Raw genomic sequence first — 15000 nt, 5'->3', positions numbered from 1 at the left:
CTGTCCCATCATGGTGATATCTATTTTCATCAACGGTGACGACAACAACAACAACAACAACAACAACAACAACAACAACAACAACAACAACTACAACTTGTGAGCTTAGAATTATAAGGTTCTATCTCCGTTTAGGGCAGTTCAGAGATATTGAGCGTCAAAGTTTTTACATTCCATTATGTTTTGTGAGATGGAACCTTTGTATTTTAGGAATGATTAACTCAAAAATGTCAACATTTTAAACATAACACCACACAGGCAAAATAAACACCTAATGGATCAGATTATGTAAAACACTCAATTTTGACAAAAATGGAGATAGAACCTTATAATTCTAACGTCACGAACTACAGACAACATACAACAACTGGCATTGGCGTGCAAACAATCCCTTCACTCACACACACACTCCGTAGCCGCTTCATTCATTAATCATGTGATCCCGTACCAGACTCCGGTGTCCATCCATCCACCCCGGTGTCACCTCTCTCCTCCAAACATCTCCACAGGTCCGGCGTCGATAATAAGGCTACCCGAGGATAGTGGATCCCGTCGCTTCCTCGGCGTTGCTTGCAGGAACAAAGTTAACCACAAACATGAGAGATCATTGTAACAGAAGTGTCACAAAAAAACTTCCCAACAGCTCGGCGGTGGTTCCGTAGGTTGTTACACCACACCACGAGTAGCCTATTATAGGCGATCAGTCGGCGAGGTCCGAACCCGTTACTTTGACGGGTGATCATACGAGCGTGGCGACAGAGCAGTGACGTCACTGTCAACATGGATGATCATCGCGATGTCGCATGTCGCACACTCTCCCTCGCCTCTCCCCCCCTCTCCCCTCACACTCTCCCTCACCTCCTCCCCCCCTCTTGGCACTCGGAGTCGCAGTTCATCCGATGGGCTATTTATAAGTAAGGCTATAGCTCCAAGAACATCCCATCAACGGCTTTCCCTCGCTCGTAACAGTGGCGCTTCAATAGCGCGCTCGTTTCAGATGTGGAGGCACAAAGTTTAATGCAGCCGCTTGGCCACAGATCATTATTATTATTATTATTATTTTACATTACTGTCCAATCCACGTGCAGAGCTCCAACGAGCAGACGAGCGGGGCTTTACGCATTGGTATGCACCACGGCAAGCTGTCCCTCTGTGCGCTCCTTTCAGAGAGGGGGAGAGAAGGGGGAGAGAAGGGGGAGAGAAGGGGGGAGTCACTGGCCACTGGCTGTGTCCGGCAGACGAAAACAAAGGCTTCTTTTCATACTAAAGCCCGTCAAACAAAAGCTGCCCAGAGGAAGGAGGATACACCCCGGAGCAACGGCACCCCCATTCAAGCAACAATGTTACCCGATGTGGATCACAGATCACACCCGCTACTAATATAGATCATAATAATATAATCCCTTTAGCTGACGCTTTTATCCAAAACGAGTTACATTGCAGTGAGTGCATATCTTTTTCAGTATGGTCCTGTTAGAATAAAATCAGATCCGGTTCTTTTGTCGACTGCTCCAAGAAAGAGGAGAGAAGTTCTCTAATGCACACTTCGTGACATTAGAATTATAAGGTTCTATCTCCATTTTTGTCAAAATTGAGTTTTTTTACATAATCTGATCCATTAGCTGTTTATTAATGCCTGTGTGGTGTTATTTAAAAAAAAATGTTGACATTTTTGAGTTAGTAATTCATAAAATACAAAGGTTCCATCTCACAAAACATAATGGAATGTAAAAACTTTGACGCTCAATATCTCTGAACTGCCCTAAACGGAGATCCTTTTCATTTCCTTTTCATCCTTTTCGGAACCTTATCATTCTAAGCTCACGACTTGGTATATTTATTGATTAATCGATTAATTACACGTAGCCTAGAGTACAGAGATCAGCTGGACCTAACTCCTGCAGGCGGTCTCAGGAGACAAGGTTGTTCACTTCAGATTTTACATTTAGATATTATATACACCTACGTTTAGGAAGCACAGAGTCCTTCCCCCTTTTGGCCACTATGATGTAATACCTAATGGCCTTGATTATAATGAGCTAAAACTATGAATTGAGTGGTGTCTTGTGTTTGACGTGAGAGCTAAGAAGGGAGTTGTCCTGCTGCACCTGGCTTGAAGGCTAAACCAGACAGTCCCAGACAGACAGCAACTCCTTAATACCTTATTATAATCAGTCTTGTGTAGGGTACCATACTGATAACGTGCCTATTAAAACAGGAAAACTGATCATATATCTAACTAACTGGTGCTAGGAGAAATGAACAATAAAAAAACATTATAGGCTACCTACAGTGACAAATTCAAGATCTACACAAATGATGCACAAACATTGCATTTAGTAAAAGCAGCGCTCTCCCGAGAGTTGTTAATAAAACCATGCACTTGTTCAATCTAGAAAGAAAAGCATTGCCAATGTCGCAAAGTGCTTCTCATTATGCAATGTAAATTAGTACCACTTCTATCAAAGAAGTAACGATCAATAGTGCCTTTGTGGTTACATTTCAAAAGCTAGGTATAAACCAAAAAGAAGAGCCACATTGAAGGGATGTCATTTGTTGCTAGATGGTGTGGGTTTGTACCCAATACAGATTTAATGAGCCACGGAGCCACACTTGAAACTCTCAGGGCCTTATGGGAGAGTCATCATATATCAAAGAGGGAGGAGAACAGCTAGAGGCAGTTACTGTTGTTAGATCAGAGACACCCAGATAGAATCAGACACACTCACACACACACACACACACACACACAAATACACACACACACACACACACACACAGAGTGCTCTGCATTAATCTGACATGACATATCTGCTGTCTGCCTGTCAATGAGTCTGCCCTCATACAAGGATTCACCTGTCATATCACTGCGTGCGTGTGCGTGTGCATGTGCGTGTGTGCGCGGGAGAGAGAGAGAGAGAGAGAGAGAGAGAGAGAGAGAGAGAGAGAGAGAGAGAGAGAGAGAGAGAGAGAGAGAGAGAGAGAGAGAGAGAGAGAGAGTGGGAAGGACAATTTAATTTAATCTCAATTTCCCTCAGCCCTTACTCTACGGGTATGTCTCCTCCCCAGCATTTACTGTCTAATTTCTAGTCTAATCACATCATAAGCAGAGGATGAGGAAGAAAGACTGGATGGATAAAAGAAAACAAAAAAACCACCCTGTTCCAATCTTCCTCAGATGCAAATTATAGCCTTAGGAGAACCCAGAAAACCTAATATGTGAGGAAGACATCTTAGCTAAGCCATAGATCTTTAGGAAAGGATGTTTTTTGATGTTTTTAAGATGTTTCTGAAGATGGATGAATGTATAATAGGCCTATTAATTGTGGTTGTTTTTGTAATGGCGTGAATGACCCAGTCCACCTTCAGTCTCTATCCGATCTATCACTTTGTCCACTGGGACCATCCCCCTACCTAATTCTGTGAAATGTATATCTCAATTATATATGGCCTTTTTTCCAACATTGTGAACTAATAAAGCACTTATTCATTAGCTTCAGATGAATGTAAGTATAGGTCAATGTATCGAAAAAAACAGCAGCAGTAGAAATGGTTTGTGTTTACTTTGAGTAACTGAGGACACCTTGTGGCTAGTTTAAGAACTTTGTTATTAATGTCAAATATTCAAATGCTGCTCACACAGACAGACAGTCACTTATCATTCTTCTCCTTTTCCCTTTCTGCTCAGAGACAGATGTACAATTATCATACTCATGCATTACTGATGGAGCTTCCAAATCCAATATCACCAGTGCTTAAAACATATTTTAGCCTTGCTTTTACTTAGGGCGATTTTTATCTTTTATCTTTTCGTCATTCAGTTCTTTTAGTTCATCCTTTATTCAGTCTTTATTTTTCTTTATTTGTTATTTATTACATTTTAGCTTTTATTTACCACACACCAGTCTTCACTTGCTGTTAGCTGATTTTTGTTAGCGGTTTTAAACTCCCACACTATACTTATATCCTTTTATGTTTTGTCTTGTCTTTTACTTATTTAGATTCATATTTCTGTAAAGAGCATTGTGTTGCATCCATGTATGAAATAAAGTTTGATTTGACTTGACTTGTTTCTCAAGGTAATGCTACACAGTAGGAAGAACACAAGCACAACACAAAGCAGTTTTTTGCTGGATGTGTCTTTATTGAAGTACATTCACCATCCTGCAACTGCTTAGTTCTTCATCATCGCCTGGAGAAATAAACAGAATGCAGAAGTCATTGGTAACTCTACTGTAAAAGATCAATAGTGACTCAATGCTAAGTCTGCATGTGGGTGGTATATGGCCATGATGGGACGAATACCTTCTGTGTTAAAATATGTGTGTGTGTGTGTGTGTGTGTGTGTGTGTGTGTGTGTGGAGAGCGAGTGTGTTTATGCCTGCGTGCATGCAATTGTGCTCATGTGTGTCTGGGTGTATGGGTGTGTCATGTGTGTGAGGTGAGTGTGTAAACGTGTCCTTTACCTGGTCGATCCAGTCGTTGAAGGCAGACACCCTGGTGAAGACGGTGGGTTTCCTGATGGCGTTGCATCCCAGGCCGGACACGAAGCTGGCGATGCCATGGACCTCCCACACTCCCTCAGAGTTCTTACAGTTCAGAGGGCCGCCAGAGTCACCCTGGGGGAGGAGAAGGAACAGACGTTACATAACACTCACAAACACACCCGTGCACACACACACACACACACACACACACACACACACACAAATATGCACACACAAGCATGCACGGATACACACACACACACACACACACCCACCCCCACACACACAAACAAATGTAATCAGCCACAAACATATTCCCACACTGTTATGAATGCATAACCGCAAAGTAGTAGACATGCTTCGTAGACATAAGCAATAACCAGTGAACGGATTAACACAAAATACACAAACATTCTCATATTGTCGGCATTCTCAAAGAGACAGACACAGACAGACACAGACAGACACAGACAGACACAGACAGACAGACATACACACACGTACACACACACACACACACACGTACACTTCGTGCCAACCCCGTAGGGACAGTACTCACGTTGCAGCCACCGACAACACCGTCTCCTCCGGCGCACACCATGGAGGTTCTGATGGCGCTGCCCCACCAGTTGGACTGGGTGCAGGTGGCATGGTCCGCCACGGGCATCAGAGCCTGCTGCAGATTATCAGCAATGGGACCTCCGGCTGAAACACACACACACACACACACACACACACACAGAGACACAACAAAACAGTTAGACACACACACACACACACATACACATACAGATACAGATACACACACACACACACACACATACACATACAGATACAGATACACACACACACACACACACATACAGATACAGATACACACACACACACACTCACATACACGCACACACACAGATACAGATACACACACACACACACACACACACACGTGTTGGCAGACTTTCTTAACCATGGTTTAGATGAGCAAGACTATGGTGAAATGCCATGTTCGCATAGTTAGATCTCTCTCTCTCACACACACACACACACACACACACACACACACACGTGTTGGCAGACTTTCATAACCATGGTTTATTGTAGATGAGCAAGACTTTGGTGAAATGCCATGTTCACATAGTTAGATCTCTCTCTCTCTCACTCACACACACACACACACACACACACACACACTCACACACACACACACACACACACACACACACTCACACTCACACACACACACACACTGTGAGTGCCTTACTGTAGACTCTTCCCCAGCCGGTGATGTAGCAGGGCTCCTGGTTGGCGAGGAGAGTGCCGGCAGCGGGGATACAGCCCAGCTGCACCTGATCACTCAAAGTCACATGCTCAGACAGCTTGATCAGGGCGACGTCATTTCTGACCAATCAGAGTCAGGGGCGAGGGGAGTCATCGATGTCATTGAAACAGAGAGTCAGTGTCATTGAAAAACATCAACGTACAATGTCAACCAAATACAACCAAATGTATTGTCTGTCTGTCTGTCTGTCTGTCTGTCCGTCTGTCTGTCTGTCTATTGGCTTTGCTAGACCCTTACCCGAAGGCCACAAACATGGGGTTCCACTTCTCATGGACGACAAACTTCTCAGGGGTGAAGGCCTTGGAGCCCTCCTCTGTCTCAACCAGGTTGTGCTTCCCAACGAACACTCTGTAGGTCATGGCGGAGCTGGGGGGATGGAGGGGGAATGGTCAAGGAACATCGTAGGTCTGCTGTGTGTGTGTGTGTGTGTGTGTGTGTATGTGTGAGTGTGTTTGTGTTTGTGTGTGTGTGTTTGTGTGTGTGTGTGTGTGTATGTGTATGTCTATCTTACTTGATACAGTGAGCAGCGGTCAGGACCCAGTTGGTGGCAATCAGAGATCCTCCACAGGTGTGTCCCCACGTACCGGACCTCTCATACTGCAGAGAGATCTGGAGAGGGGGAAGGAGAGATAAAGAGGGAGAGAGAGAGAGGCGCAGGATAAGCAATGCAATAGCGGTGGACAAAATTAGAAAAGGGTGCAAAGTTCCCCCCCATTTAAAGTAAATCCCCTTCTGAATTGAGACCTTCTGAATTGTAACCCTATGGCTCCATATGCAATCACATTTTTTACATTTACATTTTTGCCATTTAGCAGACGCCTTATTCCAAAGCGACTGACAATCGATACAAACAAGCACATTTGTGTAAAGTTAGTGAATCATCTATACATCAGTCATCTTAAAGAGCTCTGGTCAGAGAGGTCTCATTAGATCCCAACTCATACCAGTGTCACCAAACAATGTCATTTATCAACCACGAAGGGACACAAACCCTCAATCTTCTGATTCAAAGTCAGATCTCTACCTCTATCTTTACAGGAAATGACCAATGGAGAGAGAGGGGTATTTACCTGCCAGGGCCAGCTGTTGGGCCTGGCGTCGACTCCATTGACCACGCGGGTGGTCACAGGCTCGATGGCAGGTTGGCCACACCCGAGGGCTGTGGGGGGGGGGGGGGGGGGCGGACAGACACACAGACAGGTGTCGATAGACAGGTACGGTATCTCTCTTTCTCTCACATCAACAAATTCTCTTCAGGCCTCATTAAAAGTAGAGGACCTCTAATCATTTGACTCCCGTCCCCCCTAGAGGGACAACACACACTCACATACACTCACATATACACACACATAATATACCGTACACTCACACACACAAACACACATCCACAGATGGTCCTTACCGGTAGCGATGAGAAGCGAAGCCAGCACGATGGGGATCATGTTGATTGATGTGTCTACTGGGAGATGCCTTGGCACACTCTGTTTTAAACCCCAGTCCCCAGGGGTGTGGCTCTCACAACCTGATAACACACACACACACACACACACACACACACGCACACTCTCATTGGTCCTCCATGGCCTCCGTGGATGAAGAAGAACAAACAGAAGGCCTGTCATCCAATGACTGGAGAATGGACAGCGGAGAATCGGTCGCCGGCAGGCAGGCCACCTGGACAGGTGGGCTCCTTGGAACATTTCCCATGGCCTTCACCGGCCAGTGCACCTCTGTCTCTCTCCACCGCTTGCAAATGTACACTATATGGATGAAAGTATGTGGACACAATTATCGTCTGGGGCTGTTTTCATGGTTTTGGGCTAGGCCCCTTAGTTCCAGTGCAGGGAAATCTTAATGTTACAGCATACAATGCGATTCTAGATAATTGTGTGCTTCCAACTTTGTGGCAACAGTTTGGGGAAGGCCCCTTCCAATTTCAGCATGACAATGCCCCCATACACAAAGTGAGGTCCATAATGACATGGTTTGCCAAGTTTGGTCTGGGAGAACTTGACTGGCCTGCACACAGAGCTCTGACCTCAACCCCATCGAACACCTTTGGGATGTACGTATTGGAACGCCCGACTGTGAGCCAGTCCTTCTTGCCCAACATCAGTGCCCAACCTCATTAATGCTCTTGTGGCTGAATGGGAGCAAATCCCCGCAACCATATTCTAAAATCTAGTAGAAAGTCTTCCCAGAAGAGTGGAAGCTGTGATAGCAGCAACGGTGGGACCATCCATATTAATGCCCATATTTTTGGAAGTTCAACAAGCCCATATTTTTGGAAGTTCAACAAGCACATATGGGTGTGCTGTTCGCATGTCCCAATATGTTTGTCCATATAGTGTATCTGTTTGTATGTGATGGCCTTTTTTTTATTTTTTTTATGTGATCGTAAAAAGAAAATCCTAAGAGTGGAAGGAGAGGAAACGACAATGCTCTTCTTCTGTCTCTTCTTCTCCTCCTGGCCTGACACACAGATACACACTCAGACAATCTGGACTTACTAGCTTCAATGTTACCTCAGTCATTGGGCTACCAGCCATGGCTAGACTGTTATCTATAACCATGGGAACCTGTCACCTGTCTCAGTGCTGCTCTAAAACGAGTTAGAACCAAAAATAATGTTGCCATGTTATCTGGGGTATCCAGAACGTGCAGTACCAAGAAAGTCCCGGATACCCCAGTTAACATGACAAAGGTACATTTGCCATCTACATTTATGGCATTTAGCAGATGCCTTTATCCAAAACAACTTACAACAAATACATTTGTCTAAGTAAATGAAACGTCTATCCATCAGTCCTTAAGAAATAAAACTAGGGGCCGTTTAGGGGCCATTTAGGGGCCATTTAGGGGCTAAAACTAGGGGCAGCTACGATTTTAAAATTATTATTATTATTATTTATTTTTTTGTTATTTATATAAAATGTCAAGGGGTAGTGGGGATAAGGAGGTCTTTAGGAGGAGGTAAAGCTCAGTTAACATTTCAAAGTATGCCACAAATGTAAAGGTGAACACTGCTCACAACTGCTCAAAACACCCCTGTTCACCGTGGGCTACAACGGACACTTCTCCCTTACTGTAAACTAACACTCACTATTCCCTGTGTTTATGCTGTGCATGTCCTATTACTGTTGGTCTCCTTCTGTTTCGTACCCTGTCTTGTTTTAAGTATTTTTATACTGTCCATGTCTTGTTGCTGGTGCTTGTTTTTTGTCCTACAGTATGTTATTATGTTTGATCATGTTCCCTATTTTTTTTTATTTTTTTTTAATCTCCTTGATTTGAATTGTACTTTTATTTAATGTAAGGGTGGGTAATCAAGGGTGTCCAGAGGGTGTCCAGAAATCTAATAAAAATATATAAGTATTATATTATTATTATTGTTATTATTATTAGGCCTATTGTATATGACTTGTATGTACTGTACGTCAGGTATCAGATGTGGATGAGGAAGTCCCACTGACTATTGGCTCCATGGTCACGTCCCAGGAGGGGTATGTTCCTAAGGCAGAGTGCTGTTGCTATGGAACAAAGGAGGGAGCAAGCACAGAGGCTAAAGAAAAGCCAACTCATCTTTATGTATGAACATCACCAATGTGTTCCGTTTGCATTGTAATGAGAAAAATCTTCCCAAACATTTCATTTTGACACGTCATTGTACAGTTTATCTTTAATTAGTTTCACTAAAAGGCAGACTCTCATGGGTTCTCTTTTGGTTCACTCTTTAATCACTTTCTCTTTTATCAGTTTAGGGCCACGCTGGGTAACACAGGAGGGACTTGAGGGTTAACCGAGTAACGGTTGAGAATAATAGTAAAGGTGAGGTTTATTGTATTCTATATAGCGTTGGCACTCTACCATTGTTTGTTGCTCCAGTGAGGCCAGAATAGCAGCGCGGCTGTAGCCTGCATACTTGTGTGATAAATGGCTCTGCGGGGAGGGCATTCATTGTGAATCACGTTGAAACTTCGGTTGAACTTCCCAGAAAAAAGTAACTATGACTGGCCACTAGATGGGGCACTTCATCCATGTACACATGAGGAAGATGGGCAGAGAAGAAAGAGACCCTGCCATCTGGCCATCTGTAAAGCCAGATATATATATCGTTAGAACATATAATGAGATTTCTATCAAACATTGTGAAAAGTGAGTCTATGAAGAAGGGAAATGCCCCACACACATTATACGAAACTGGAGTCCCATTAACATTTTCATGAATTACATTTTTAGCATTTAGCAGACACCTTTACCCAAAGCGACTTAAATGTAAATGGACTGACTTATACAGTGCCTTATTCCAAAGCGCTTTACAATGGCCTCTCATTCACACACACACACACACACACACACACACACACACACACACACACACACACACACACACGCACACACACACACACACATGCACACACCAATGGCGGCAAGCTACCTTGCAAGGCGCCGGCCCGCTCATTGGGAGCAATTTGGGGTTCAGTGTCTTGCCCAAGGACACCTCGACATGTTCTGCCTGTCTTGCAATCATTAGACGCCGGCTCTACCTCCTGCGCCACAGCTGCCCCACAACAAACACATTTGTCTAAGTGAATCATCTATCCATCATTCATAGCCAGAAAAAAGTAATCTATGCCAGTGCCAGGGGCCATTGGCAGTCATAATGATATAAGAAGGAATAATTAAAACTATTTACAGTAGAGAAACTGTCCTGGGGGGTAGAGTGGATGAAGAGGTCTTAGGACTCCTAAATTAGGAGAGACACTTAAGGTGTAGCCTGGAGCGATTGGTCTTCGATCTACGGAGTCTAGAGCAGATTAACCCTCTGTGCTAAAGCCTCATCAAAAATAATGTTCAGGTCTGAGGCTAACCACGCAATCCTGGGTCTGTGAGGTACCTCGGAAACACAGACTACAGCTCGATAATGGAATAGATCAAGTAGTCTAAAACGTGTTTTATTTGAATTGTTATGGCATTATCGCAATGCCTACACATGCTAGATACTGTCTACCATGGAACACTGAGGGTTATTACAAATGTTAAAGCCTTTACTCACCATTGCTCTTTGAATGCTGATTCATATTGCCCCTGTTATATCCCTGATGTTGATGACATGTGATGCACATTTATGAATATTTTTAATATTTTATGATTCTGTAATTTATTCTTTATTTGTACATTGTGTTTTTTTTATGTCTGCAACCCTGTTAAGTGTGCTGCTTCTGCCTGTCTTGGAGCTTGTAAAATAGATTTTTAATCTCAATGATACTTTTCCTGGTCAAATAAAGGTCGAATAAATCAAATAAATAAATATGGTTTAAACTGTATGTGTTTTTTTTGTATGGAATCCTCTGTAATATAGTAGTAAAGTTATAGCGCTGTTATGATATAATCTTATAATTTGAAATCCGTTCTAAAACGGCACGACTCTCCGTCACGATGCTTTCTGACCCAGATAAGGACGGTACCTACGGTAGAGGTAGAACCATTCAATGATACCGCAGATCTGAGATCCAAGTGCAGATTATGTCACATGTGTCATGCCAAGTTCAGCCCATCATAAAACACAAATGAAGGTTCACCTACAGTTTATCAGCAGCACTACCAGGGCAGAGGTTTGCAGTGTGGCTCTAGACGTGTGTTTTATCACAGAGCGCAGGCAGGTCAGAGACAGTCCATGGGGTGTGTCTCAATACTCCTGAAGGTGGCTTCCTCCTCTCACCTCTGTTGCCTGTACACTTCTGAAAACACTGTGCAGGTGAGAGCATGTTCCTGGTAAGATACCTGCTACATTGCTTTCACCTATCCTGTGTTTTCAGATCAGAACAGATACATACAAACAGTGGTGGAGGAGTTGGCCCCCGTCAAATCCAGGGCCCGGTATTTCAAAACTTTTAACGATCCAGATTCTTTTTTTGCTATCAGATCGAGCAGCCTGATTTCCTCCAATACTACGAGAAATCTGCCGGATAGATCTGACCCTGGATCGAAGAAAAATAAAATTAAATAAAAATGCGACTATATATTAGTGGAGCTGATAGGCAGTCTAATCCGTCTGATGACCTGCTCCATGTTTGCCTATTGTTGTATGAACAAGACATTGGACTAATCATGCACACACATTATGCATGCCTGTCACTCCCCCCTTCAGCACTGTAGCAATCCATCTCCTGCATGTTGGACAGACTCTATAGTATATGCCATTTAGCTGAAGCTTTTATCCAAAGCGACTTACATTGCGGTGAGTGCATACATTTTTCAGTATATACGGTCCATATGGGAATCGAACTGACAACCTTTTTTGATTGATTGAAAACTTTATTAGAAGATTTGCAGAAGTAGGTACATGAAAGTACATATTACATACAAGGTCAACTAACAGGATAAAAACCCAAGAAAGCCACTGGCTTATTTCAATTGGGGTCCTTGATTAACCTAAGCGTTGTTAGCGCCGTGCTGTAGAAACAGAGCCACAGAGGACCACATTATTCTTCTATGGATTGACCTATCTGTGTATATCGGTGTATGCTGTTGTTGTTGTTGTTGTTGTTGTTGTTGCTGTTGTTGTTGTTGTTGTTGTTGTCGTTTATGTTCTTGTATGAACCTATGCTGAACAACAAATTGCCTCTCTGAGGATGGTTAACGTTTTCTGAATCTGAATCTTATTCTGAAATATTATAGTTCAATAAATTGTCAGCCATATCAAAAAAACCTCTCTCTGCTAGAATGTTTAACAATCAATACCTGGGGTTTCCAATAGCGAGTAACCGGCTTAAACAAGACGTTTCTTGTCAAGTAGTAGGTACTCTCAGGAATATTTCTCCCCTAGTTAACCGAGAGACTGTAGAAGTAGTGAGGGGTTGTGTACAGGTGAAGCAAGTTCAGCTGAAACAAGGCTATTGACTATTGAGATGCACCCTGTCTCTCAGCTTGGCACTGAGCCAAGGATCAATGGACGTGCACCTCCCTTTCTTGGCTGCTTTAAATCCCCTCAGTCAGCGTGAGTGGACTCACAGGAGCACTGGCCATGCCGAAGACAAAGACCTCACCGCAAACAGAGAGCGGTGAGTACACACACACACACACACACACACACACACACACACACATACCCAACACACACACACACGTACGCACACAGGCACATACGCGCACGCACACACACATAAACACACACACACACACACACACATTTACATTTACATTTTTGGCATTTAGCAGACGCCTTATTCCAAAGCGACTTACAATCAATACATTTGAATACTAAGCATGTGAATCAGCAGTCCACTATTCGTTGCAGGAAGAGTACTCTAGCTCGGGCCCGGGGCCACTGATAGAACACACACACACACACACGTACGCACACAGGTACATACGCGCACGCACACACACATAAACACACACACACACACGTACACACTACACACACACATACACACATATCCACACACACACACACACTACGCGCACGCGCACGCACACACACATAAACACACACACACACACACACACACACACACACACACACACACACACACACATATATATATATATATACACACATATATCCACACACACACTAAATAGTTTTGATGTAAAAAATAAATAAAAATAAATAAATGGATGAGTAAGGCAGCAGCTGCACTGTATGTTACAATCAGTGGAAATAAATCCAATTGTGTCTTTCTACATTATAATGGTCCTGGGCTGATAACCCCATTTGTGACTAGGATCATATTTATATGTTCCTGTGGATGTTGTGTTCAGTCACAGGTTGGTAGACAGGCTAGGGGGGTGATCTATCTTCCAATTTAAGCGATGACTCACACATTGCATCTCTGATGACCAATCTACGCTGCACCATCGCTTCTAGTTAGTCTCCCTGGCTGTTGTCTTTAGACAGGGGTACAGTAAACGGCTCTATTCAGGCTACCTTGTGCTTCTGAATGTGCAGATTTGTTGTTAGTTTGGTTAGTTTTTTGGACTGTTGCACAACTGTGACACAATATAAATTGCCCATGCGGATCTCTCTATGTTGCTGTGGCCATTCATGAGTTTTATAAGATGAGATAAGATTCAACTTCATTGTCATTGAACAGAGCACAAGTACCGAGACGAAACGAAATGTATTTCGTGCCCACGTCTCCCCACAGCCACAACGGCAGTGGTAAGAAGAACCTTAGATACGATGCCAACAACCCTCCAGTCACCATTTCACATCCGGCTCCCTCCTGGGGTGGGGATTGAACCAGCGACCTACCGATTGCTAGCCGGCCTCTCTAATCCCTATAGGCTACCTGCCACCACAATTTTAGACTATTGTCTTGTAATTAAACATGGTTTAAACTGTGTGTGTGATTTTGTATGGAATCCTCTGTATTTGTTATGACTTGTACCACTAGAAATGTGGTATACGTCGTATAGGTGAAATTAATGTATGATTAATGAGAAACAGAAAAAAGACCCCTCTGGTGAAGCTGTCTACCTGGCCCACACTAAGGCTCTTGAATCGTGGTGTGACATTAGCCAGCTGGAAATCAACGTGGCTAAGACCAAATAACTAATCATGTGTACCAAAAAAAGATCTGGAAACTGAGCCAGTTTCACTTGACGGCCAACATGTTGAGACTGTGAATACATTCAAATATCTTGGTACAGTCTTAGATTGTCAGGTGAGCTTCTCTGAAAACACAGAGTATGTTTTCGAGAAATGTTCACGGCGACTCTATCTTCTGAGAAGACTCCGGGGCTTCGGTGTCAAGTCACCAGATTTTTAGAGCTGGTGTACAAAACTCTTATATTTTTTTTATTTTTTATTTTTCAGATTTTATCCCTTTTTCACCCAATTTGGTAGCCAATTTAACCCAACTTAGCATCCAATTATCCCCTGCCTATTGCATAGGATCCGCCGCACGACCCCGTGGCCGGCAGTCCCAGAAGAGGCCGCCAGGCAGACTAGGCTGACTGGCTCCTCGAGCCCAGTACTGTTATTCCGGCGCCCAGGGGGCGGTGTTGCGCGACGGATCCTAGTCCAGAAATACTCCTATACCGCCCTCGGAAGCGGCCGGCCAATATGCCGCTTCCCGTGTGCCTCGGCCATATCTGGATCTGGCGAGCCGGGATACGAACCCCGGCCCCGGTGGGCAGCATGCACTAGTGGCCAGTGCGTAGACC

The 15000-nt window shown here is 43.8% G+C and overlaps 3 protein-coding genes across 3 annotated transcripts in view; 1 reads left to right on the top strand and 2 right to left on the bottom strand.

Moving 5' to 3' along the window:
- The window catches only part of lysmd3 (LysM, putative peptidoglycan-binding, domain containing 3), a 341091-nt gene that overhangs the window by 124368 nt on the left and 201723 nt on the right, over positions 1-15000 (bottom strand). The gene's annotated exons all lie outside the window — the stretch shown is intronic.
- ela3l (elastase 3 like) lies at positions 4133-7273 on the bottom strand. The gene is made up of 8 exons (XM_080531051.1): positions 7229-7273; positions 6897-6985; positions 6338-6435; positions 6064-6192; positions 5749-5885; positions 5047-5192; positions 4467-4619; positions 4133-4192 (listed from the first exon to the last, which is right to left on the bottom strand). Exons 1-8 carry the CDS (start codon positions 7266-7268, stop codon positions 4175-4177), a joined length of 810 nt encoding a protein of 269 aa, XP_080387177.1. The 5' UTR covers positions 7269-7273; the 3' UTR covers positions 4133-4174.
- The window catches only part of bco2l (beta-carotene 15, 15-dioxygenase 2, like), a gene marked incomplete at both ends in the record, with an annotated part of 10239 nt that continues 9189 nt past the window's right edge, over positions 13951-15000 (top strand). Inside the window, one exon of the mRNA XM_080531315.1 lies at positions 13951-13993. Within this exon, the coding sequence (XP_080387441.1) occupies positions 13951-13993 (43 nt within the window). The remainder of the gene's footprint in view (positions 13994-15000) is intronic.

The sequence above is a fragment of the Nansenia antarctica genome (genome assembly GCF_963989245.1).
Source record: "Nansenia antarctica genome assembly, chromosome: 5".
Classification (NCBI taxonomy): Eukaryota; Metazoa; Chordata; class Actinopteri; order Argentiniformes; family Microstomatidae; genus Nansenia; species Nansenia antarctica.
The sequence above is the reverse complement of the archived record's forward strand: the minus strand, read 5'-3'. Positions and strand labels throughout refer to the sequence as shown.